This window comes from Salmo trutta, chromosome 34, assembly GCF_901001165.1.
Source record: "Salmo trutta chromosome 34, fSalTru1.1, whole genome shotgun sequence".
Lineage (NCBI taxonomy): Eukaryota > Metazoa > Chordata > Actinopteri > Salmoniformes > Salmonidae > Salmo > Salmo trutta.
In genome coordinates this window covers 6750405-6777738 of record NC_042990.1, presented here as the reverse complement: position 1 = coordinate 6777738, position 27334 = coordinate 6750405, and the positions used below count along the sequence as shown (strand labels likewise).

At 44.9% G+C, this 27334-nt stretch overlaps 1 protein-coding gene across 4 annotated transcripts in view; it reads left to right on the top strand.

Moving 5' to 3' along the window:
- Positions 1-27334, top strand: part of samd12 (sterile alpha motif domain containing 12) — a 130278-nt gene that overhangs the window by 46023 nt on the left and 56921 nt on the right. For all 4 annotated transcript variants that reach the window (XM_029731470.1, XM_029731468.1, XM_029731469.1 and 1 more), the window contains exon 4: positions 7407-7547. In XM_029731470.1, the coding sequence (XP_029587330.1) occupies positions 7407-7547 (141 nt within the window). The remainder of the gene's footprint in view (positions 1-7406; positions 7548-27334) is intronic.

The window sequence follows — 27334 nt, the reverse complement described above, 5'->3', positions numbered from 1 at the left end:
ATTACAAAGACTGAGTCGTGGCAGCGAGCAAACAGCGTAGTGTGGTAAATGAGTTTAGTACACATTTACTGATACCGTAAGTGGAATCAGCGGAGAGGTGCACAAACATATGTAATCAGAAGAGAGAAGTGAAGGGGTTGGCGTCGATTGAATCGCACTCCCCTGTCATCGAGCGGTGCATTGAATGAATTAGAACATGGTGATCCAATGGCCTCCCACTCCAGACAGATAAAGAAAGGAATTGGATTAGATTTGAGACAGTTGGGCTGTGTATCCCAAATGGCACCCTATTCCATATGTAGTGCACTACTTTTGACCTATAGGGACCCATATGGCTCTGGACAGAAGTAGTGCACTATATGGCAGGTAGCCTAGTGGTTAGTGCATTGGGCCAGTAACCGAAAGGTTGCTAGATCGAATCCCCGAGCTGACAAGGTAAAAATCTGTCGTTCTGCCCCTGAACAAGGCAGTTTAACCCACTGTTCCTAGGCCGTCATTGTAAATAAGAATTTGTTCTTAACTGACTTGCCTAGTTAAATAAAGGTTCAAAGAAAATGTAGGGAATAGAGTGCCATTTGGGACACACGCTTGCAGTCAAAAATGTAAGAATCAAACAATCTAAAGTGACTGTAGGGAAATGGTGACGTTTTTTAACAGCGTTGGTTCTATTCAGGGGTTCACCTCCGTAAGAACATACTGTAAGAAGGAGAGTAGTCTTTTATTGTAATATCGAGTGTTTTGATGTATCACCAAGTGCTATTGGAAAAACCCTGACTGCTGCTTAACCCAGTTGAACATGTTGCACACCGCTTATAAATGTTGTAAAAGGTTGTCACACAGCCAAGTTCCATCCCGTTTTTCCTCGGTCCATCTCTCCCTTTACAAATCACAGTGGCACATATTACACAGTGGCAACCTGTGAGACACCTACCCAGGCATGTTCAAATCACAGTCGGTGTAGGTTATGATGGGCTAGTGCTCATTCCTCAAGTGCTCTTTAGGGCCCAATCAATGCAATGCAATGCAATGCATAATGGTCCGGGTGGCCATTTTGACTAATTGTTCAGCAGTCTTATGGCTTGGGGGTAGAAGCTGTTAAGGAGCCTTTTGGACCTAGACTCGGCGCTCCGGTACCGCTTGCCGTGCGTTAGCAGAGAGAACAGTCTATGACTTTGGTGACTGGAGTCTTTGACAATTACCCAGTAGAGGGGTCATTTAAATGGTGTTTTTCACCTTTCTCACAGCTCATCAAATATACATTCGCTACCCTGTGCGACACCTACCCAATCACGTTGAAATCATAATCTACACAGACTGATTTGAACGTGCCTGGGTAGGTGTCGCCCAGGGTAGCGAATGTATACCCACCTACCGGGCAATAGGCCTAAACAGCACTTGAGGAATGAGCACTAGCCCATCATAAACGACACCAATGTCTCTCCGAGGACTAGGCATTCAGGCTAAAGGCTACATGCTTATTACTGACGCTCAGCCTGCAAACGGCTCCACTGTTGACCATTTTAGTAAGTTAATCAATTAAACACGAAACTACCTGAATATTCTCCTTAGAGGTCTTCAACAAGATCCAAAAACGTTCACCCGTTCCCACCCGGAACCGATATGCATAAATAAAAATGAATATAGAGGCCCGTTTCAAATGGACCAAAGGGCAACTAGACCCCTTCCGTATAGACATGGTCGAATACAGACCCGGTACCATCCGAGTGAGGGAAGCAACCGAAAATGTTGTTCTTTTTAAAGCTACTTTATTAACCGGAGCTGATTAAAGCGCTAGAGGGAGAGAGGTGCCACTCTAGCAGGTGGGGGATGGGCCGTACTGTGAGCGAGTGACATGGGGAGCAGGGAGGATGGGAGGGGAAGAGACAAGTGACAGAAACCAACCAACCAAGCCATCTCGCACAGTAGCTGCCATAGCTAGGTTATTTGTCATCAAATGTGATTACGTAGAACCGGCGTCGGATCGCATCAAACCGGGACACGCTAATTAAGCTAGGCTAACTGAGGCTGCGGTGCATGCGCTTTCTCATCCTACAACTCCATTCAGAATATTAAGTAGCAACCTGACTATCTGTTGGTCGTTGTAGGCTATCCTTTCACTTTTTAATTCCGTCATTTTAATTCCATCTCCCATTGATTATATATCTCCTAACTTTTGCCTCACGGTGCGAGGCTCTATGACTGTAGCCTATTGCTGCTTTGATGACTTATGATTGGACAACCGCAAGCTGCACGCGCCACGTTCCACTCTCATGAAAGCAAGAGCCGCATTATTAATGATACAATTTCTCTCGCTTGCTCTACCGCAGCAGTCTCCTTCGGATCTGTATGGGCCCTTTCGGACAAGTCAGTTAAAATTACACATACCCACATACCCGGGACTATTAAATCAGATCCGACCCAAAGCTGTGACATTTATTTAGAATTCTGGACCTGCTCGGGTCCTGGATCGGGTCTCTGGTATTTGGGTAGACGTGGATCCGTGAAGACCTCTAATTCTCCTAGCAAATGACCCATCTGGACAGCAGTCGGGTAGAGAGACGGAGGTAATTGTCAGTTAGTCATCCCACTGATGAGGTGATTGTTTTTTTAAGTGGGCCTTGATTATGTCTTGACGATGTCTGGATCTAAGCGGGTGGATTGCTTGATTATGAGGTTAGATTGATCCCAAGTGATCTTAAATGGAGAATTCTGAAAGATGCAATTGATCCTCAATGATTGTGAGAAAAACATTGTGAGTGATACTCCGACACAATGGAACGAACGTATAGTAAGTGATCAGATTGGATCTGAGTGATCTGGAGAGCCACCTAATTGTATGATCATGTTGATCCTCTCACAAATCAAATACAATTTATTATATTGTTCCTCTGTGCTAGTTAATAAACAACGATTAGTGACCAGATACTGTAGATGGGCAGTGACTCTGCATTAGCATCCTGCTGAGGTTGCAGTCTGTGCATCTGATTATCCCTCTGCTGCTGTGCTTGGCTTCATTCAGGAAGAGGGCTGCAGCCCATTGAGAATGATGCCCCTCTTTTCTCCAGTCAGAAATAACATTCGCATCTAATTTGGAACCAATCTCAGAGCATAGTCCATCTCATGGACATTTGGGAGCAGAGTTTTTTTTCCAATATCGTGCCTAGGTTACTAAGAGTCACATCATGGTCACCATGTATTTGTAATGTGTGCCAGTAAGACAAGTACTGGCAAAGGATGGTATACACAGTGTGTTGGGAATGTTAACTCTCATATTTACTTAGACAACAGTGGGCCACATTAAATCTGCTCGTGGGCCGGATCTGGCTCACAGACCACCAGTTTTAGACCATTCTAGAATATTACGTTGATAAGGATGTATTGCTCATTGCATGAAAGGAATTATTGCATATGTGGAAGGTAACCAGAGACTCCTGAGACATTCAGTAGTCTATACCCACTTACACAGAAGACACACACATGCAGCTGTGTCTGAAGGTTGTATCTAGGAGATCTACATTCTCCCCCTCTATCTCCAGCTCCAGCCAGCCCAGCTCGTACTGTCAAACACATGTATGTTTGCTGACTGGAGCCATTTGGAGAGAGTTGGGAAAGTGAGGTTAATTTGCTGCTTTTGTGCCCCTGTCCTCACCCTCTGCTGCTCCACAGAGCAGTAATTAGCATGGCTTTTGGTTCAAACGCAAAAAGGGACAGATCCCGTGGGGGGGTGGGGGGGGGTGTACTCTAAGCCCCATTCATCAAACGCGGTGGTTGACCGTGCCAGGCCATAGATTAATCTGCCAGCAGCCCCACACTGAGGGAGGTCTGCACTCCCCCTGCCCATTAATCTAACGCCTGGTCCTGGTCCGTGGGCTCTGTGTATGTGTGCACTGTAGGTTTATACATGTAGATTTATGAATACGCTGACTTGAATAATGTTTATTACAGCGTCTGTACCTTTTATAGGGGGGGAGTAGTCATTTTCAATAGTAACTCATATTTGGATGAGGAGGAGGCAGTGCCTCATTCCCAGGCAGGTTTCGGGTAATGATATAGAGGGGCGGACAGTGAGAGAGGGCAGAGCTAACACCACCAGCCAACAGGCTACAGGGGTAATGATATAGAAGGGCGGACAGGCTACTGGAGAGTGGGAAGAGTGGGAGTGAAATTTAAATCCAATCAATATTGTGCAACCGAAGAGGCAGAAGTGGCTTAAATCATTTTCTCTGTCAATTGGCCAAAGATAAGTGGATACAGGAGATGAAGTAAAAAGGGAGCTTTGTTGTCTGGCAATGTGCCCATCAGACAGGGCTAGAGGAGAGGAAATTATTACACTTATTCAGATAGAAACAGAAGCCCTCTTACCTTAGCTGGGGTTGAGTCAGAGAGTGTGCATTAGGGACGGGCACGGTTAAATCGAATATCCAGATATCCGAACGGACGTTAGTATTTGATTACCTGAGTGAGTGTTCATTTTTGGAGTAGGCCTATTTTAACAATGAAAAAGATTTGCCTAAGTGAAATAATCCTTGCGACGTTTTTATAAAGCGGTGCGTTGAGCTACCGCTGAGCATTTCGCCGTCCAGGCTGCCCTGACATCGGCATGCTGTTTCCCCCCACTTCAAATAGCAATTCTTCTGTCATGGCAAAAATCTCTGTTGCTGTTCCTGACAAATTACCAGAGAAAAGCACCCTGTCGCCTGTTTACCTTTGCCATGTGCATTTGCGTCATTCTGATTGGTCGAGCAATTACTTATTTTGAGAATTTTGACTATCCGAAAAACTATATATATATATTATTCGATTAGTAACATAACCACTCTCTAAATAAAACAATGTTACCTGCCATGATGTGACCCATTAGGAAATAGCTATTCTAACTCCACCACTGTCCCAATGGTCCCGCATTTTGGAGACACTCTGCTTTGTCTTAGCATTCCACTCAACCCCAAGTTGTCTAGTCGGTCCTGTACAAGTCTCCTCTTTCTCTACACTCTTCCTCTTTTCTTACTTTTTATGTTCTTTTTTTTCAAATCCACGCCTAGTCCCTCTCAACCTTATCTCTCTCCAGCTCTCCTCTTCCCTCTCTTCTCCCCTCATCCTCTACTCCTCTCTTCTTTCTTCGCCCGGACATGCTACACTGCTCTGTGTATTAATTGTGGTTTGATAAATTCCCTGTTGTGGCTTGGTGGGATTGTTGAGTCAATGACTCAGAACCGCAGTAGAGAGAGAGAGAGAGAGAGAGAGAAGTCTGGACCTCCACAGAGGCGTTTCGCCCGGCTGCTACTGGAAGGAGAGGAGAGGCGCTATGTTGGCACCGCCGCCAAAAAACTGCCAGCTTGGTTGTTGCTCTTATCTCGACGCATCTTAAGCTGTCTACAATCGTGCAGTTCTATCTCCTTTTAACTCTGAGCTGCTGATGACTAAAGATGCGTTATTATAGCAGTTGTTTAGTCATTGATCTGAAAGCTTTATCTCTCATACATCCTGTATGGCTGTTTGTTTATAGAACAGATAGCCATGAGGTAAAGCTAAAGAGGTGTCTCTGTTGAAAGGCAGATTTGTGTCGGATTTCGGATGAGGTGCCAAGTGATGGTTGGTCGTTATTTATAGACTCCTCAAGTGATCCTTTAACGTTCATATTGTAGTTCTCACTCCCTCACTCACATCCCATTTTAATCTGCTGGTTTTTTAAAAATATTTTTAAACTACAACTACTACTAGTTTGATGGTTGTAGCCATCAATTGTCACATTTAACCAACACCCATATTAGCAAAGTTATTCATTTCAAACTTCACATTTCTCTAGTATAGGCTACTTATTGTAATAAACGATATCAGCAAAAGGCCTGCGATAAGTGATCGGTATGGTGTTGATAATTTTCGGATTATCGTCCGAGCTCTACAATGCTGTCAGCTTTGTACCACCAACACACAACCTACTGTAGCTTGTCTAAGTGATCTCTTTGTGTGGTAATTCATGGTTGCATAAAGCCTAAAACTGCAATAAATCACCAAAAGTGACTTTCAGAAGACGACGTAGCCTACAATGCTTTCACAAAACACCCTTTCTGTTATTTCTGTTATCTCAAATAATGAGCCGTGTCAAAGAAAGTAAATATACACAACGTCGTTAAGTAACAAATCGTTAGGAAAATCTACAGTGCGTAAAGAGGCAGTAAGTACAGTGCTGTTGGAGGAGTGGATGGGAGGAAGGAGCTCGGGGGTGAAAGAGAGAGCATGTGACAGTCACACCACCATAGACCCGCAGTGAGACCATAAACCAGGGAAAGTTAACGGCTGCTAGCCAATCAGGAGGAGCGATCCGGAGCCCAGAGTCATTAGGGTAAACGAGCGATGGGCTCTAAAGGGGTCGGGCTTATGCATGGTAATCACCGGGAATTATCTACTGTCTAGCTCCCCAATCCCGCACACTGCCACAAAGGCCTTCCATAACCAGTGTAATTAATTACACTGTACTTTCTCCACTGCGTTTTTATTACCGGACGAAATCCGCCACTTTTTAAACAAATTATATTAAAGAACATTCAATTAGGGATTATAAAATCAAGAGCTCCCAGAAGGAGGTGCCTATGGGTGGAAGAAGATTGATAATTATGTTAAGTGTGTTATGTTGCAAGATGAAGATATTTCTTCAGTGGGTCATCGTTGGCTGCTCGATGCTACCTGCTAGCATACCCGCGCAGAAATGGAATAACATGTATTGAATGGATAGACTAGAGCAGGGATCATCAACTAGATGCATTTTTTTTCCTTCTTGAGTGGATGGTCGGGGGGGCGGAACGTAATTACAAATCATTTGTACACTGCAAATTGACCGCAAGAAGCCCGAACTGATATATTTGACTAAAACATAATAATTTCAAACCTTGCTTACATTGATCACGTCTCTCTATTTTGATTGGAAATTTCAAATCACTTGGAGCTGATTTCCTGGTGTTTTTACATGTCAAACAATGAACATTGAAATAGCTTTTTTTGTTGCTCAGAGAACAAATTTGGCCCACTGGCTTCAGTTGGTGAACCCTGGACTAGAAAATGATCTATTCATGGTTTGAGAATTGTCCCCTTGATGAGATCTACACATAATGTAAATGGGATATTTCATGGATGTATATCTTGTGCTGCTTATTGTATGTAGCAAAGGTGAATGCAGTTGAAGGCAGCATTCAGAGAGACAGTCCTTTTTGGTCAGTTATGCTTTAGTTCACCTTGAGGTGCTTCAGAGATCTGAAGTGTGATCCAATTCCAACCAATTTATCAATTTCATGAAATATACATTGTTACTTATGGTGTTTATTTTGGGTGGGAGAGACGCATCAGTCTTATCTCATGAGGGGTTGGTTTTAACCTTTTCTTTCGCTCTCTCTCTCCCTCTTTCCATCCAGGACGGGCTCTGATGAGATTGACGGACAGGAAGCTGGAGCGAATGGGCATCATGCAGGAGGGCCAACGGCAGTACATCCTCCAGCAGGTCCTGCAGCTCCGCGTCAGAGAGGAAGTCCGAACCCTGCAACTACTCACGCAAGGTATACAGTGCATTCGAGAAAGTATTGAGACCTGTAGATTTTTTTCCACATTTTGTTATGTTACAGTCTTTATTCTAAAATGGATTAAAAAAGTGTTTTCCCTCATCAATCTACACACAATACCCCATAATGACAAAGCAAAAACAGGTTTTTGGGATTTTCTTGCAAAGTTGTAAAAAAATATATATATATCACATTAACATAAGTATTCAGACCCATTACTCAGTACTTTGTTGAAGCACCTTTTGGCAGCAATTACAGCCTAGAGTCTTCTTGGGTGTGACGCTACAAGCTTGGCACACCTGTATTTGGGGAGTTTCTCCCATTCCTCTCTGCAGATCCTCTCAAGCTCTGTCAGGTTGGATGGCAGCATTGCTGCACAGCTATTTTCAGGTATCTCCAGAGATGTTCGATCGGGTTCAAGTCCGGGCTCTGGCTGGGACACTCAAGGACATTCAGAGAGTGCTTAGGGTCGTTGTCCTGTTGGAAGATTAACCTTTGCCCCAGTCTGAGGTCCCGAGCGTTCTGGAGCAGGTTTTCATCAAGGATATCTCTGTACTTTGCTCCGTTCATCTTTGCCTTGATCCTTTCTAGTCTCCCAGTCCATTCCGCTGAAAAACATCCCCACAGCGTGATGCTGCCACCACCATGCTTCACCGTAGGGATGGTGCCAGGTTTCCTCCAGACGTGACGCTTGGCATTGTCTACATAATTCAATCTTGGTTTCTCATGGTCTGAGAGTCTTTAGGTTCCTTTTGGCAAACTCCAAGTAGGCTGTCATGTGCCTTTTACTGAGGAGTGGCTTCCGTCTGGCCACTCTGCCAAAAGGCCTGATTGGTAGAGTGCTGCAGAGATGGTTGTCCGTCTGGAAGGTTCTCCAATCTCCACAGAAGAACTCTGGAACTCAGGTCAGAGTGACCATCGGGTTCTTGGTCACCTTCCTGACCAAGGCCCTTCTCCCCCGATTGCTCAGTTTGGCCGGGCGGCCAGCTGTAGGAAGGGACTCAGTGTTTCCAAACTTCTTCTATTTAAGAATGATGGAGGCCACTGTGTTCTTGGAGACCTTCAATGCTGCAGACATTTTATGGTACCCTTCCCCAGATCTGTAGCTTGACACAATCCTGTTTCGGAGCTCTATGGACAATTCCTTCGACCTCATGGCTTGGTTTTTGGTCTGACATGCACTGTCAACTGTGGGACCTTATATAGACAGGTGTATGCCTTTCCAAATCATGTCCAATCAATTGAGTTTACCACAGGTGGGCTCCAAGTTTTAGAAACATCTCAAGGATGATCAATGGAAACAGGATGCATTTGAACTCAATTTCGAGTCTCATAGCACAGGGCCTGAATATTTATGTAAATAAGGTATTCCTGTTTTCACTTTGTCATTTTGGGGTAGTTGTGTGTGTAGATTGCTGAGGATTTAAAAAAAAAAATGTTTTTATCCATTTTGTGTGGTATTGTCTCAAATGGCCCCCTATTCCCTATATAGTGTGCTATTTTTGACCAAAAGTAGGAATATAATGAATAGGGTGCCATTTGGGATGCACCTCATAAAATCCCTATCATTGGCCATGATAAAGCCTGTTTGACCAGTGACCAGCTTTAAAAATGATAGCCTGTGAAATGATAGACCATTTCACTCACCCAATTGCATGGTCATGTGTCTTTACATTCAATCAGTTTAAATTGTTCTCTAGGCAGACAGCCACCTGCCCCAATCAGCACTACAGCCAATTTATGTGTGTATTTCTGGGACCTACTCTCTACAGTCTGTCTCCCCATATCAGATCATCGTCCAAGCCCAACACTGAGTAACTGACCCCCTCACATCCAGTCATTCTTAGCGATTCGTCTCTCCTCAGAATCACTCGCACTGACACGCCCACATCACCACTGGCAACTGGAATCAGCCTCATCCCCATCAACTTGTCTCTTGCTGTCAACACAGACCGCTTTTGCCTCGGGGGTGAAACCCAAATACTGGGAAACTGTTCTCGTTATGAATTCCAGGAAAACAGTTGGAGTTGTGTTTTCGCTTTTGATGCCCCTTTCTTATTGCCACTCTTCTCTCTCTTGCCACTTGTTTTGGCCTTGCAGTGCTGATGAGCAGAGAGCGGGAGGGGAGAGAGAAAGACCAGTGGATAGGCTGGAACAGACTAGGGCCCCGGGCAAATCCACTGTAGGTGCCACTGCTGGGAAAGAGTTGAAAGAAGGGAGACGAAGAGGGGTAGAGAGGGGCCTCTTCTGTCCCTAGAACGCTGAAGCTTGTGCTACTAGAAATACTGCTGTGAGAGGAGTAGTGAGAATTAGAACAGTGAGGGAAGAGAGGTGAGCGAAGGAGAGAGAAATAAATGGTGATTGGTGTGAAGAAAGGAGGAAGTGCGAAAAGAAGAGATTGAGGGAAGGAGATGGACAGAAGAGAACTAGTTTTAGTGCATATACTGCAGAAAGTGCTTGGTGGGTCAATTGTGGGGGAAGCAAACACTGAAGGAGGATGACAAGATGATAGAGGGAGAGAGCCTGAAACAGAGGAGAGCTAGTGTACTTCAGACACCTTTGGAATAAATGTGTGGGAAGGCTAACAGCTGGAAAGGACCTAATGGTGAGGGAAGTTGAGAAAAGTGACATGTTGGTTTTTTTTGTGAGAAAAGTAGAGACTGAAGGAGAGATGAGGAGAGGAGATCGCAGGTGTAGTGATTAACCTTTAAGGCACAGTGGGCCATGGGAGGAAAATGGATTCCCATCTCTCACTCCCCTCATCGTTTCCACAACAGAGGGAAGATTCTGAAGGATTCTCTCCTTTTCATCAACAAAAAGGGAGAGTTGTCCTTTCGCTAAACAATAATAGTCAAGTTAGGGAAAAAGGGTTTTTAGACTGCGGAGCACATTAATAAAGCGTGATAGTGTCATTGTTTGCCTAAACGGGCAGCTCCATTTGCATATACTTTCATAACATAGTTTGTTCACCTACAGGTACATGGATGTTCAAAATGGATCCAAGCCTGAACTCTTTACTATCAATCTCATGAAAGAAGTTGTGCACAAATTCCAACTACATCAGTTAATGCCAAATCATATTAGTGATACTGTACTGTAAGAGGAAGGTGGGTTGCTACAACCGCTGCTCCACTAATGTGACTGGATACTGTATTGTTTTGGCATTGCTAGAGTGTATTTGTTAGTCTGATAGTGTATGCCACTTTGACTTTCTACTTTCCTTCTACGTCTGTATCCATTAGAGGTCGACCGATTATGATTTTTCAATACCGATACCAATTATTGGAGGACCCCAAAAAAAAAACGATACCGATTAATCGGCAATTTTCTTCTTTTTTTTTTTTGTAATAATGACAATTACAACAATACTGAATGAACACTTATTTTAACTTAATATAATACATAAATACTATCAATTTAGCCTCAAATAAATAATGAAACATGTTCAATTTGGTTTAAATAATGCAAAAACAAAGTGTTGGAGAAGAAAGTAAAAGTGCAATATGTGCCATGTAAGAAAGCTAATGTTTAAGTGCCTTGCTCAGAACATGAGAACATATGAAAGCTGGTGGTTCCTTTTATTTTCAATGAAGGCCTAGGAACGGTGGGTTAACTGCCTTGTTCAGGGGCAGAAGACAGATTTTTACCTTGTCAGCTCGGGGATTCAATCTTGCAACCTTACGGTTAACTAGTCCAACACTCTAACCACCTGCTTTGCATTGCACTCCACGAGGAGCCTGTCTGTTACGTGAATGCAGTAAGAAGCCAAGGTAAGTTGCTAGCTAGCATTAAACGTATCTTATAAAAAACAATCAATCAATCATAATCACTAGTTAACTACACATGGTTGATGATATTACTAGTTTATCTAGCCTGTCCTGCGTTGCGTATAATCACTTAGGTACATGTTGCTCCAACCATAAACATCAATGCCTTTCTTAAAATCAATACACAAGCATATATTTTTTTAAACCTGCATATTTAGTTAATATTGCCTGCTAACATGAATTTCTTTTAGTTAGGGAAAATGTGTCACTTCTCTTGCAAACAGAGTCAGGGTATATGCAGCAGTTTGGGCCGCCTGGCTCGTTGCGAACTGTGAAGACTATTTCTTCCTAACAAAGACAGCCGACTTCGCCAAACCGGGGATGATTTAACAAAAGCGCATTTGCGAAAAAAGCACAATCGTTGCACGACTGTACCTAACCATAAACATCAATGCCTTTCTTAAAATCAATACACAGAAGTATATATTTTTAAACCTGCATATTTAGCTAAAAGAAATCCAGGTTAGCAGGCAATATTAACCAGGTGAAATTGTGTCATTTTGCGTTCATTGCACGCAGTCAGGGTATATGCAACAGTTTAGGCCGCCTGGCTCGTTGCGAACTAATTTGCCAGAATTTTACGTAATTATGACATAACATTGAAGGTTTTGCAATGTAACAGGAATATTTAGACTTAAGGATGCCACCCGTTAGATAAAATACGGAATGGTTCCGTATTTCACTGACAGGAAAAATGGTTTGTTTTCGAGATGATAGTTTCCGGATTCTACCATATTAATGACCTAAGGCTCGTATTTCTGTGTATTATTATGTTATAATTAAGTCTATGATTTGATAGAGCAGTCTGACTGAGCGACGGTAGGCAGCAGCAGGCTCGTAAGCGTTGATTCAAACAGCACGTTCGTGCGTTTGCCAGCAGCCCTTCGCAATGCATTGCGCTGTTTATGACTTCAAGCCTGTCAACTCCCAAGATTAGGCTGGTGTAACCGATGTGAAATGGCTAGCTAGTTAGCCGGGTGCGCGCTAATAGCGTTTCAAACGTCACTCGCTCTGAGACTTGGAGTAGTTGTTCCCCTTGCTCTGCATGGGTAACGCTGCTTCGAGGGTGGCTGTTGTCGATGTGTTCCTGGTTCGAGCCCAGGTAGGAGCGAGGAGAGGGACGGAAGCTATACTGTTACACTGGCAATACTAAAGTGCCTATAAGAACATCCAATAGTCAAAGGTATATGAAATACAAATCGTATAGAGAGAAATAGGCCTATAATTCCTATAATAACTACAACCTAAAACTTCTTACCTGGGAATATTGAAGACTCATGTTAATAAAAGGAACCACCAGCTTTCATATGTTCTCATGTTCTGAGGAACTTAAACGTTAGCTTTTTTACATGGCACATATTGCACTTTTACTTTCTTCTCCAACACTTTGTTTTTGCATTATTTAAACCAAATTGAACATGTTTCATTATTTATTTGAGGCTAAATTGATTTTATTGATGTATTATATTAAGTTAAAATAAGTGTTCATTCAGTATTGTTGTAATTGTCATTATTACAAATAAATAAATACAAAAATCGGCCAATTAATCGGCAGTGTCTTTTTTTGTCCTCCAATAATCGGTATCGGCGTTGAAAAATCATAATCGGCCGACCTCTATACCAGAGCATCCCAAACATGCTCAATGGGTGACGTGTCTGGTGAGTATGCAGACCATGGAAGAACTATGACATTTTCAGCTTCCAAGAATTGTGTACAGATCCTTGTGAGATGGGGCTGTGCATTATCATGCTGAAACATGAGGAGATGGTGGCGGATTAACTAATTTATGCCTGCCCATACCATAACTCCACTGTCACCACTGTCACTCTGTTCACAATGTTGACATCAGCAAACCGCTTGTCCACACAACGCCATACACGCCATCTGCCCGGTACAGTTGAAACTGGAATTAATCCGTGAAGAGCACCCTTCTCCAGTGTGCCACTGGCCATCGAAGGTGAGCATTTTCCCACTGAAGTCGGTTACGACGCCAAACTGGAGTCAGGTCAAGACCCTGGTGAGGACGAGCACGCAGATGAGCTTCCCTGAGACGGTTTCTGACAGTTTTTGCAGAAATTCTTCACTTGTGCAAACCCACAGTTACATCAGCTGTCTGGGTGGCTGGTCTCAGACAATCCCGCAGGTGAAGAGGCCGGATGTCGAGGCCCTGGGCTGGTGTGGTTACACGTGGTCTGCGATTGTGAGGCCGGTTGGACATACTGCCAAATTCTCTAAAATTACATTGGAGGTGGCTTATGGTAGAGAAATCAACATTCAGTTCTCTGGCAACAGCTCTGGTGGACATTCCTGCAGTCAGCATGCCAATTGCACACTCCCTCCTCTTGACATCTGTGGCATTATGTTGTGTGACAAAACTGCACATTTTAGTGGCCTTTTGTCCCCAGCACAAGGTGCACCTGTGTAGTGATCATTCTGTTTAATCAGCTTCTTGATAATCCATCCACCTGACAGGTATGGCATATCTTGGCAAAAGAGAAATGCTCACTAACAGGGATGTAAAAAAAAAATCTGAGAGATTTGCTTTTTGTGCAAATGGAACATTTCTGGGATCTTTTATTTCAGCTCATGAAACATGGGACCAACACTTGGGACCAATACTTCTACGTGTTGTATTTTTTATTTTTGTTTAGTATTGTACTAAAGTATACAATGTTAATGTTTTATTAGAGATATACATGTATACATACAGTACCAGTCAAAAGTTTGGACATGGGTTTTTGTTTATTTTACTTTTTTCTACATTGTAGAATAGTAGTGAAGACATGAACTATGAAAACACTTGGAATCATGTAGTAACCAAAAAACTGTTAAACAAATCAAAATATATTTTAAATTCTTCAAAGTAGCCACCCTTTGCCTTGATGACAGCTTTGCACACTCTTGACATTCTCTCAACCAGCTTCACCTGGAATGCTTTTCCAACAGTCTTGAAAGAGTTCCCACATACGCTGAGCACTTTTTGACTGCTTTTCCTTCACTCTGTGGTCCAACTCATCCCAAACCATCTCAATTGGGTTGAGGTTGGGTGATTGTGGAGGCCAGGTCATCTGATGTAGCACTCCATTAGTCTCTTTGTTGGTCAAATGGCCTTTACACAGCCTGGAGGTGTGTTCGGTCATTGTCCTGTTGAAAAACAAATGATAGTCCCATTAAGTGCAAACAACATGGGATGGCGTATCGCTGCAGAATGCTGTGGTAGCCATGCTGGTTAAGTGTGCCTTGAATTCTAAATAAATCACAGACCGTGTCACCAGCAAAGCACCATCCCACCTCCTCCTCCATGCTTCACGGTGGGAACCACACATGCGGAGATCATCCATTCACCTACTCTGCGTCTCACAAAGACACGGCGGTTGGAACCAAAGATCTCAAATTTGGACTCATCAGACCAAAGGATAGATTTACACCGATCAAATGGCCATTGCTCGTGTTTCTTGGCCCAAGCAAGTCTCTTCTTATTATTGGTGTCGTTTAGTAGGGGTTTCTTTGCAGCAATTCGACCATGAGGTTCTGATTTACGCAGTCTCCTCTGAACAGTTGATGTTGATGTCTGTTACTTGAACTCTGAAGCATTTATTTGGGCTGCAATTTCTGAGGCTGGTAACTCTGATGAACTTATCCTCTGCAGCAGAGATAACTGTGGGTCTTCCTTTCATGTGGCCGTCTTCATGAGAGCCAGTTTCATTATAGCGATTGATTGTTTTTGCGACTGCACTTGAAGAAACTTTCAAAGCTCTTGAAGTGTTCCGGATTGACTGACCTTCATGTCTTAAAGTAATGATGGACTGTCATTTCTCTTTGCTTGTTTGAGCTGTTCTTGCCATAATATGACCTTGGTCTTTTACCAAATAGGGCTATCTTCTGTATACCACCCCAACCTTGTCACACCTCAACTGATTGCCTCAATGAAAGAAAATCCACAAATTAACTTTTAACAAGGCACACCTGTTAATTGAAATGCATTCCAGGTGACTACATCATGAAGCTGGTTGGGAGAATGCCAAGACTGCAAAGCTGTCATCAAGGCAAAGGGTGGCTACTTTGAAGAATTTCAAATATAAAAGATATTTTGATTTGTTTAACACTTTTTTTGTTGTTGGTTACTACATGTGTTATTTCATAGTTTTGATGTCTTCACTATTATTCTGCAATGTAGAAAATAGTAAAAATAAAGAAAAGCCCTTGAGTGACTAGGTCTGTCCAAACTTTTGACTTGTACTCAATATTTTTTTTCAAACAGTTGTGGGTAGTTCACATTAGGCTGTATTGAATCTCCAAAATTGTCTGCGCTCCATAGACTGGAAAGTTAGCGGTTAGTTGTTCAAAAATATTGTCCCCTCTGTATTGAATTTCATGGCCATAAACGATGCATAACTCCGACAGTAACTCTTTATTAGAGGCAAACCTCATTAACATGCCATTGGATGCAAGTGAATGCATTACTCTTAGGAACTTGAAAGACACAGCACAAAGAGGTTTTTTTTATACCAAGTTATCCGTCAAGTGTATTGGACTAATCGGTGGAGATGGATATAGCAGGAAACACTTTAGTTACTATGTTAGAAGAACAATAACTTTAGTAGCAACAATAACTTAATTCTTCAGTCCACTTCACCTATTGTCTTTGCTGTAGGTCATTGGTTAAAACTGTCTCTGCTCTCACTGCATTCTTAAGCAAGAGTGTTTTCTCTAATGAAGAGTCTTTGCACCGTAGTCTAAAGTGCAGAGTTTTCTTGCTCCAGGCTCCTTAATGAATTAACTCTCCCTGCTCTATGGCCTCATAGGAATGTCTTCGCTTGGTGATATTTAGTGATAAATAGATATTACTCAAACCACCTTCCAGACCGGATTGAATGGGTATGTATGTTTAAAATACTGGTAATAGTAATTTAATAGGATCTCTAAGGTTTGGCATCTCTGATTTAGAGTCTTGACTCTGGAGTCTTTAGCGAAATATACAGTTGTCTTTACTCCAAGGAGTCTTCGGTGGATAGTGTCTTTCCTTGGAGTCTTTAGTGAATAGAATGTCTTTACTCTGGAGTAAGAGGCAGAACTGAGAGCCCTCATTATCTGAGCTTTCTGCTTGGCAGGCTGCTGTCTTCTGTGGAGTCACTAGCCATGAAAACGCCTCAGTCTCCCCCTTCTCTCCCCCTCTTTCACTCTCTCTATCTCCCTGGAAGGTGTTATTTTTTTTTTACATTTCCTGTCAGCGAGATCCCCCCCCCCCCCCCCCCCCCAAAGAGACCCTATCTGCACCGGAATGTCGGCAAGATGTGATTAACGTGAAGAAAAAGGGAAATGCCTTTAGATGTAATTCTTACCTATAAGACAGAAGCTGAGTGGCATAATATCACTATTTAATGAAGTCCTTAGTTTGGTTACACCCTATTTAAACTTGAAACACAAGTTTGCCTTAGGTGGCACTACATATTAGGTACCAATCGTGGCTCATATTTGAAAGGTTAGGTGTCATTATGTAGCAAAGTAACGTGGCCGCATTGTTCGTGAAATTGCCTCGGAGCCCTCGCTCATTAGTCGCTAATGTCTGAAAGCTCGGCTACCCACGGTGAGAGACAATGTAGCTACACAGCCCACATGCTAATAAATGTTATGAAGTTTCAGGAAATAATTATTTCTCTCTTTTGTGAAGGCCCAGACTCCATTTACTCCATTTATTTGCACCGTGTTGAGAGGGGCCTAGGCAATGAAGCTATTTCAGCCTCCCCACAGTTGGTAATGAGTGGGAAAGGTACTCCGGGTGTTTTGAAACGAGCCTGGAACAAAACACTGTGGCATTTGAAAAGAATAGTTCTACCTTTTGATAACCTCCGGCAACAATTCCCCTCAATATGGAGTAAAAAGGCTCCCTGCTTAGGTTACCAATTAGAGCCACTGTTCTCCATCACAAATGCCTCAGACCGGACTGCGAGTGTGCGGCAGCCATTTTCTTTCTCCTTTGGTTTCCCTGCATACTCGCATAGAGGGAGTTGAAGAACGTCAAGGTTAGCTGCCAAAGCACATTTCATTTAGTTTTATCCAGGGAGAAGCAGGGAATACAAGAATACAACAAAACCTTCTAACCTGCACTCTCTCTCTCAAGGATGTCAGAGCAGTAGGGCAGTGAAGCATAAACAACACGTGCAGATCTGTTAATGAAGCTGAAGGAGAGAGGGCACCGCTGTGGAATTCAAAAGATGGAATACCCAGAGCAGAGAGGGCATGCAGGTAGAATAGCCAGAGGCACTGATGGTACTGTAGTCATACGTGAGGCTCTCTGCAGCATCACCTTCGACCTTTGAACTTGGTAGAAGCACAGAGATATTTCAAACAGACTCCCTGTCAAGGCAGTGCTATGATTCTGATCTGTTAGCTGATGCTATAGACTCTAGAGGCAAAGGCTTTATTAGTTTCATGTCCTACAATGGACCTTTGTAGAGAGCATGGACATTGACTTTATCCAAAAATGAGTTTATCAGGAACATAGTAGACTATTATTACAGATTAACTTTTCAAACTGTTACGCTGCAAATCTATGCACTGAACTTGGCAACAATAATGACCCGGCAGGTCGATTTTAAAGCCGCAAAAAAGCTTGATCGTTTTTTTATCATCTGGTCATGGCGGTTTTAAGTTTCACCCCATTGAGCCACATTCATCAGTTTACGGCGAAACGAAGAGCGTTAAGCCATCGCCCTGCCCTAGCTGGTTCCACTCAGTCTGTAGACAGCCGGCCACTCAGGAGTCCAGACGCCTGCCCGCCCAGGCAGTCGGGCACATGAAGTCAGCTTCCCAGCATTCACTCATGATCTAGTCAACCTGGATCAATACCTAAGAGGGACGCCTTACTGTTGCACCACCAGCCGAGGCCAGCCATTATATATCCCTGGGCCTTGGCTGCTGGCTCCAACCCTATATGGAGGGTTGCTATAGGTCTCTTATAGAGTGGTGAGGCGGAGTAGCCATTCATTGTAGTCATTGCGATCTGTAGAGTTTTCTCGTGTCAATTACCTTGTGACATTCCTGGATTACTCATTATATTAATAAAGTCAGATTTGAAACAACATATGATAGTCAGTTGAAAAAAAAAGGTTAAGGGTACAAGACTGTCTACAAATATGACATATCCCAATGAGCCGAGCGGGGAGAGGCTGCCCGTTGTCACAGTTCCAAGACCATTCAGAAACGTCCACCTTAACCCTACACCAATGACGCCGGTGGATCTCAAAACTGAACTTGGATCTGCGTTAAGTAGCAATGATATCCTTCGCCGCTGTCACCGTCATCTCGAACCGGTCATGACTATTCAAGTTAATTTCCAGCAAATTTGTTAGTTACGTGATTATATAACTAGCAAAGGAGTTTTAAAGTTGAGGGTGCAGTATTTGAGGGATTGGCAATGAGGACGAAATTAGCATAGTTCCGCTAGTTTAGCTGGGGATAACTAGCTCAGGCCTAGTGCACGTGTGCCAGCTGGGCGCTCATGCGTAGAAGGCTAATTCAGGAGACCGATTTGTAGAATTTATCCTCTATCAGGAGCTGAGTGCGACAAGTTTGATTAAACATCACAGACTTTAACTAATACATCAGATTACTTATATTTAAGGTAATAGTAAAACAAACCTTTAAAACAATGTTTGAGTGAAGCCTGAATACAGAAAATGAAAGGTGAATTAGCTTCTGGACGCAGTACACTCCTCCTCACAACTATACATTTTAGAGGTTTTGGTGGGTTTGTGTTGCCATGGTGACCTTAATGTAGTAGATTGTGTCATGGATAATTTAATGTCGTTTGGAGCATAGCCTGTTTTTCTTATACTGGTCTTGCTTGTTTTGTTTTTGTGACTCCGTGTCGAGTTCTCTCGCTGGAGTGAGTGGCTCTCTCTTTTATCTTAGTACCTTTCTAGTACCTGGTCAATCTTAATCTCAAGGAGTTTGTCAGTATTTGGTCTTTCAGTTACGATTGATAGAGGTTCATTTATAGGTGTGGAACAGATGGGACGTGTTAGCCCATGTTGCCATAGATGCATATGGATGGTCGTAAAAAGGAGGAAGACGGCGCGAGAGAGCAAGGACATTTTGAGGGAAAGGATGTGTATCAAGGGGGTACATAATTTACTTTTATGTCTATAATGCAAGTCCTGGATCATCATTTGTGTGTTCAGGATTTATGATACTGCACTTAGCGATAGCCGCGGCGTTACACCTGATAATCAGTTATTATTGTAACGTCTTTCACGTCGAGGGCAAATATGATTGATGTCAGTAATTTATGATTTTAGTTTGAAATGGTAATTACCAGAGAAACATAACACAACATTTAAAGTGGTGGTCATATAATTACCTCCTTTGTTCTAAAACAAAGTAGCAAAACAATGTCATTTAATCATTTAATAAAGTTGCTTTCAAACTAAGAATTTCGTGGCTAATTGAGGTAAGACAGTAATTCTGATGAAAGATTATGCATGTAAGAACTATACATCTACAGTGAGGGGGAAAAAGTATTTGATCCCCTGCTGATTTTGTAAGTTTGCCCACTGACAAAGAAACGATCAGTCTATAATTTTAATGGTAGGTTTATTTGAACAGTGAGAGATAGAATAACAACAACAAAAATCCAGAAAAGCGCATGTCAAAAATTGTATAAATTGATTTGCATTTTAATGAGGGAAATAAGTATTTGACCCCCTCTCAATCAGAAAGATTTCTGGCTCCCAGGTGTCTTTTATACAGGTAACGAGCTGAGATTAGGAGCACACTCTTAAAGGGAGTGCTCCTAATCTCAGTTTGTTACCTGTATAAAAGACACCTGTCCACAGAAGCAATCTCCACCATGGCCAAGACCAAAGAGCTCTCCAAGGATGTCAGGGACAAGATTGTAGACCTACACAAGGCTGGAATGGGCTACAAGACCATCGCCAAGCAGTTTGGTGAGAAGGTGACAACAGTTGGTGCGATTATTCGCAAATGGAAGAAACACAAAAGAACTGTCATTCTCCCTCTGCCTGGGGCTCCATGCAAGATCTCTCCTCGTGGAGTTGCAATGATCATAAGAACGGTGAGGAATCAGCCCAGAACTACACGGGACGATCTTGTCAATGATCTCAAGACAGCTGGGACCATAGTCACCAAGAAAACAATTGGCAACACACTACGCCGTGAAGGACTGAAATCCTGCAGCGCCCACAAGGTCCCCCTGCTCAAGAAAGCACATATACATGCCCGTCTGAAGTTTGCCAATGAACATCTGAATGATTCAGAGGACAACTGGGTGAAAGTGTTGTGGTCAGATGAGACCAAAATGGAGCTCTTTGGCATCAAGTCAACTCGCCGTGTTTGGAGGAGGAGGAATGCTGCCTATGACCCCAAGAACACCATCCCCACCATCAAACATGGAGGTGGAAACATTATGCTTTGGGGGTGTTTTTCTGCTAAGGGGACAGGACAACTTCACCGCATCAAAGGGACGATGGACGGGGCCATGTACCATCAAATCTTGGGTGAGAACCTCCTTCCCTCAGCCAGGGCATTGAAAATGGGTCGTGGATGGGTATTCCAGCATGACAATGACCCAAAACACACAGCCAAGGCAACAAAGGAGTGGCTCAAGAAGAAGCACATTAAGGTCCTGGAGTGGCCTAGCCAGTCTCCAGACCTTAATCCCATAGAAAATCTGTGGAGGGAATTGAAGGTTCGATTTGCCAAACGTCAGCCTCGAAACCTTAATGACTTGGAGAAGATCTGCAAAGAGGAGTGGGACAAAATCCCTCCTGAGATGTGTGCAAACTTTGTGGCCAAGTACAAGAAACGTCTGACCTCTGTGATTGCCAACAAGGGTTTTGCCACCAAGTACTAAGTCATGTTTTGCAGAGGGGTCAAATACTTATTTACCTCATTAAAATGCAAATCGTTTTATAACATTTTTGGTATGCGTTTTTCTGGATTTTTTGGTTGTTATTCTGTCTCTCACTGTTCAAATAAACCTACCATTAAAGTTATAGACTGATCATTTCTTTGTCAGTGGGCAAACGTACAAAATCAGCAGGGGGATCAAATACCTTTTTCCCTCACTGTAGCTCAAAGCATGAGGTTTAAAAAAATACTTACTGAATTTTTACTGAAAACATGAATACATGACATAATGTGTTACCAGTGTATATATACAGCAGACCATTTCTACTCAGCGATGTTGAATCTGTATAATGTCAATCCACTTTAGCGTCAACCTTTGTCGAGTAGTTTGCTATAGCTTGCCGTACTATTTAAATCTCTTATGGTTTTCCTCTGTGAATTCACACCGAGCTCCAACAAAACAGTGCTAATGCCTGTCCCGGCACCGTCTGTAACCCGACTTCTCTGTATTTTTGTGTGTGGCCCTTATCTGGGCTTTTGTCCAGTCCTCCCTGCTGTTCAAGCATGCACTCATGGGGAGAAATGGTGAAACACAGTCCTGCATGAGGTACACTGCTCAACACACCATCATCAAATATAATTGGTGCTATTACACCTTATTTTTTTTATTTTTTTTTTGGTGCTTACAAAAATGTCAGGCTGTTTTTTTTTGTATTTTTTTGTTTTTGAAAAAAGATTAAAAGTGATTGTTTGCTTGTCCGTCTAGGATGGAGAGGCTTGAACATGAAAGCTGGAGGATAACAAAAGTAAATGTGTTTCTCTTAGGCTTAGTAATGCCAGTGTTGTGACTTCACTTTCATTAATCTGATGATTGTTTATTTAATTCACTAACTATGTTTAATTGTTACCTGATTAATCATGTAACAACTAATTAGGAATTGGGGCCACCACAAAAGAGGTTGTTTAAAGAGTTACCATCTCCCAAATTATAAGGTCTTTACCTACAACATCCATAAAACAGTCAACATATGAATTATTACCTCTTATCATGTCATCATTCTGAACAGTCGTAACCTCATGCATCTGCAAAAACCCAGCCTTGCTCATAATTCAGTACTACACAAATTGGTTTAATTATTTATTTACTAGCTAACTAAATAATAACACAGAATACACACACACACACTAAACTCAGCAACAAAATGAAACGTCCCTTTTTCAGGACCCTGTCTTTCAAAGATAATTAGTAAAAATCCAAATAACTTCACAGATCTTCATTGTAAAGGGTTTAAACACTGTTTCCCATGCTTGTAATGAACCATAAACAATTAAGGAACATGCACCTGTGGAACGGTCGTTAAGACACTAACAGCTTACAGACGGTAGGCAATTAAGGTCACAGTTATGAAAACTTAGGACACTAAAGAGGCCTTTCTACTGACTCTGAAAAACACCAAAAGAAAGATGCCCAGGGTCCCTGCTCATCTGCCTTAGGGCATGCTGCAAGGAGGCATGAGGACTGCAGATGTGGCCAGATGTGTCCGTACTGTGAGACGCCTAAGACAGCGCTACAGGAAGACAGGACGGACAGCTGATTTGCATTTTATTGATGGCAATTTGAATGCACATATAGCGTGATGAGATCCAGAGGCCCATTGTCGTGCTATTCATCTACCACCATCACCTAATGTTTCAGCATGATAATGCGCTGCCCCATGTTGCGAGGAACTGTGCACAGTTCCTGGAAGCTTAATACAATTGAAGTCGGAAGTTTACATACACTTAGGTTGGAGTCATTAAAACTTGTTTTTCAACCACTCCAGAAATTTGTTAACAAACCATAGTTTTGGCAAGTCGGTTAGGACATCTACTTTGTGCATGATGCAAGTAATTTTTCCAATAATTGTTTACTGTAACGTGGTGCGTACTGGCGACAGAAAAGTCAGACGCAGGAGAGCAAAAACTGATTTACAACGGTGTCGTTTAATAAACATAAAAACCACCGTAAACAGATCAATGAATGGGTCAAACAAAACCCGGTATCCACCAGCATAATGTGGACAAGCACTACAAGAAACAATTCCGGACAACGACATGAGGGGAAACACAACATGTAATTGAATGGAATTGGAACCAGGTGTGAGGAAGACAAGACAAAACCACTAGAAGGCCGGAAACGACGACCGCCGAACGCTGTTCGAACAAGGAGAGGGACCAACTTCGGCGGAAGTCGTGACAGTACCCCCCCCCCCCCGATGCGTGGCTCCAGCAGCGCGTCGACACCGGCCTCTGGGATGACCCGGAGGGCGAGACGCAGGGCGATCCGGACAAAGACGGTGGAACTCCTGCAGCATTGAAGGGTCCAACACGTCCTCGACCAGAACCCAACACCTCTCCTCCGGACCGTATCCCTCCCACTCCACGAGATACTGAAGGCCCCTCGCCCAACGCCTCAAATCCAGGAGGGAGCGAACGGAGTACGCCGGGGTCCCCTCGATGTCCAGAGGGGGCGGAGGAACCTCCCGCACCTCAAACTCCTGAGCGGACCAGCCACCACCAGCCTGAGGAGAGACACATGGAACGAGGGATTAATACGGTAATCTGGGGGAAGCTGTAACCTGTAGCATACCTCGTTCAGTCTCCTCAGGACTTTGAATGGCCCCACAAACCGCGGGCCCAGCTTCCGGCAGGGCAGGCGGAGGGGCAGGTTTCAGGTCGAGAGCCAGACCCGGTCCCCTGGTGCGAACACCGGGGCCTCACTGCGGTGGCGGTCTGCGTTCTCTTTTTGGCGTAGCATGGCCCGCTGAAGGTGAACATGGACAGCTTCCCATGTCTCCTCCGCGCGCCTGAACCAGTCATCCACCGCAGGAGCCTCGGTCTGACTCTGATGCCAAGGGGCCAGAACCGGCTTGTACCCCAATACGCACTGGAAGGGAGAGAGGTTAGTGGAGGAGTGGCTAAGCGAGTTCTGTGCCATCTCGGCCCAGGGCATGAACGCCACCCACTCCCCTTCCCACATCCTGGTTTACTCTCTCCACCTGCACGTTACTCTCGGGGTGAAACCCTGAAGTAAAGCTGTCCGAGACCCCAGACGTTCCATGAACGCCTTCCAGACCCTAGACGTGAACTGGGGACCTCGATCAGACACTATATCCTCAGGCACCCCGTAGCCGGAAGACGTGCGTAAACAAGGCCACCGCAGTCGGTATGGCCGTAGGGAGACCGGGCAGAGGGAGTAGACGACAGGACTTAGAGAAACGATCCACAATGACCAGGATCGCGGTGTTACTCTGTGAGGGTGGAAGATCAGTCAGAAAATCCACCGACAGGTGCGACCAAGGCCATTGTGGAACGGGTAAGGGGTGTAGCTTACCTCTTGGCAGGTGCCTAGGAGCCTTACACTGGGCGCACACCGAGCAGGAGGAAACATAAACCCTCACTTCCTTAGCCAAGGTAGGCCACCAGTACCTCCCGCTCAAACAGCGCAATGTCCGACCGATCCCAGGAGGACCAGAGGGTGCCGTGTGGGCCCAATAGATCAACCGGTCACGAACAACAGACGGGACGTACAGACGCCCAATGGGACACTGGACAGGAGCGGGCTCTGCACGTAACGCCTGCTCAATGTCCGTGTCCAGCTCCCACACTATTCGGAACCACCAGGCAGGAGGCGGGGAGTATGGGAGTGGGATCCATGGGCCGCTCCTCTGTGTCATACAGTCGGGACAATGCGTCTGCCTTCACGTTCTGGGAGCCTGGTCTGTAGGAAAGGGTAAACACAAAATGGGTGAAAAACATGGCCCACCTTGCCTGGCGAGGGTTCAGTCTCGTCACTGCCCGGATGTACTCCAGATTGCGGTTGCCGGTCCAGATGAGAAAAGGGTGTTTAGCCCCCTGAAGCCAATGTCTCCACGCCTTCAAGGCCATGACAACTGCTCCCGGTCCCCCACGTCATAGTTTCGCTCCGCCGGGCTGAGCCTCTTCAAGAAGAAGGCACAGGGGCGGAGCTTCGTTGGCGTACCCGAGCGCTGAGAGAGCACAGCTCCTATCCCAGCCTCGGACGCGTCCACCTCCACTATGAACGCCAAAGAGGGATCCAGATGGGCCAGCACGGGAGCCGAGGTAAACGGAGCCCTCAGGTGACTAAAAGCCCTGTCCGCCTCAGCCGACCACTGCAAGCGCACCGTGCCCCCCTTCAGCAGTGAGGTAATGGGAGCCGCTACCTGACCAAAACCTCAGATAAACCTCCGGTAGTAGTTGGCAAACCCTAAGAACCGCTGCACCTCCTTTACCGTGGTGGGAGTCGGCCAATTACACACGGCTGAAATGCGGTCACTCTCCATCTCCACCCCTGAGGTGGAAATACGATACCCTAGGAAGGAGACGGACTGCTGGAAAAACAGGCATTTCTCAGCCTTGACGTACAGGTCATGCTCCAACAGGCAACCAAGCACCGTGCGCACCAGGGACACATGCTCGGCGCGTGCAGCGGAATAAATCAGAATGTCATCAATTTACACCACTACACCCTGTCCGTGCAGGTCCCTGAAACTCTCGTCTACAAAGGCTTGAAAGACTGATGGTGCATTGATCAACCCGTACGGCATGACGAGGTACTCATAGTGCCCTGAGGTGGTACTGAAAGCCGTCTTCCACTGATCTCCCTCTCGGATACGCACCAGGTTATAAGCGCCCCTTGAGATCTAATTAGGTGAAGAAGTGCATCCCTTGCATTGACTCAATCGCTGTGGCTATGAGTGGTAGCGGGTAACTATACCTCACAGTGATCTGGTTAAGACCCCGATAGTCAATACACGGGCGCAGACCTCCCTCCTTCTTCACAAAAAGAAACTCGAGGAGAAGGGTGAAGTGGAAGACCGAATGTACCCCTGACACAGGGATTCGGAGACATATGTTTCCATAGCCTCCGTCTCCGCCTGTGAGAGGGGATAAAGGTGACTCCTGGGAAGTGCAGCGTCTACCAGGAGATCTATCGCACAATCGTCCCGTCGATGGGGTGGTAATTGAGTCGCCTTCTTTTTAGAGAACGCGCACGGTGGAGACCTGGTCTGGACTTTCCACCATAGTAGCACCAACGGAAACCCCTAAACACCTCCCCGAGCACGCCGGGACCACCCCGTGAGAGCCCTCTGTGGCCAAGAAACAGTGGGGTCATGACAAACTAACCAGGGTAGGCCTAGCACCACGGGAATCGCAGGAGAGTTAATAAGGAAGAGACTAATTCTCTCCTTGTGCCCCCCCCTGCATCACCATGCCCAGAGGAGCGGTGGCCTCCCTAATCAAACCTGACCCTAATGGTCGACTATCTAAGGCGTGAACGGGAAAGGGCACAGCCATGGGAACAATGGGGATCCCTAAACTATGAGCGAACGATCTATCTATAAAATTCCCAGCCACGCCTGAATCGACGAGCGCCTTGTGCTGGGAATGCTGCACACATATGTGCAACAGAAGGCTCTGGGTGAGAATGGTGCCGTCTCACCTGAGGTGACGCCAGAGCGCCCTGCCTGCTGCCTCAATCCCCAGAGGAACCAACCCGGCACAGACCGGCAGTGTGCCCTCTGCGGCCACAGATGGTGCACCAGCTGGAACCCCCTCCGGTCTTCCTGCGCACCACCCCTCCCAGCTCCATGGGTATAGGAGAAGGGGTGCGGGGGGATGGAACCAACAGAACCCGATCTGGACGTCCGCGGGTAGCCAGCAGGTTGTCCAGCCGGATGGACAGGTCCACCAGCTGGTCGAACGTGAGGTTGGTGTCTCTGCAGGCCAACTCCCGATGGACGTCCTCGCGCAGACTGTAGCGATAATGGTCGATCAGGGCCCTGTCGTTCCATCCCGCGCCGGCAGCCAGGGTTCTAAACTTCAGGGCGAACTCCTAGGCACTCCTCGTCCCCTGCCTCAGATGGAAGAGGCGTTCACCCGCCGCTCTACCCTTGGGCGGGTGGTTGAAGACTGCCCAGAAGCGGCAGGTGAACTCCTCAAACTGGTCCAACGCCGCATCTCCCGCTCTCCACACGGAGTTGACCCACTCCAGGGCTTTCCCGGTGAGGCACGAGACGAGGGCG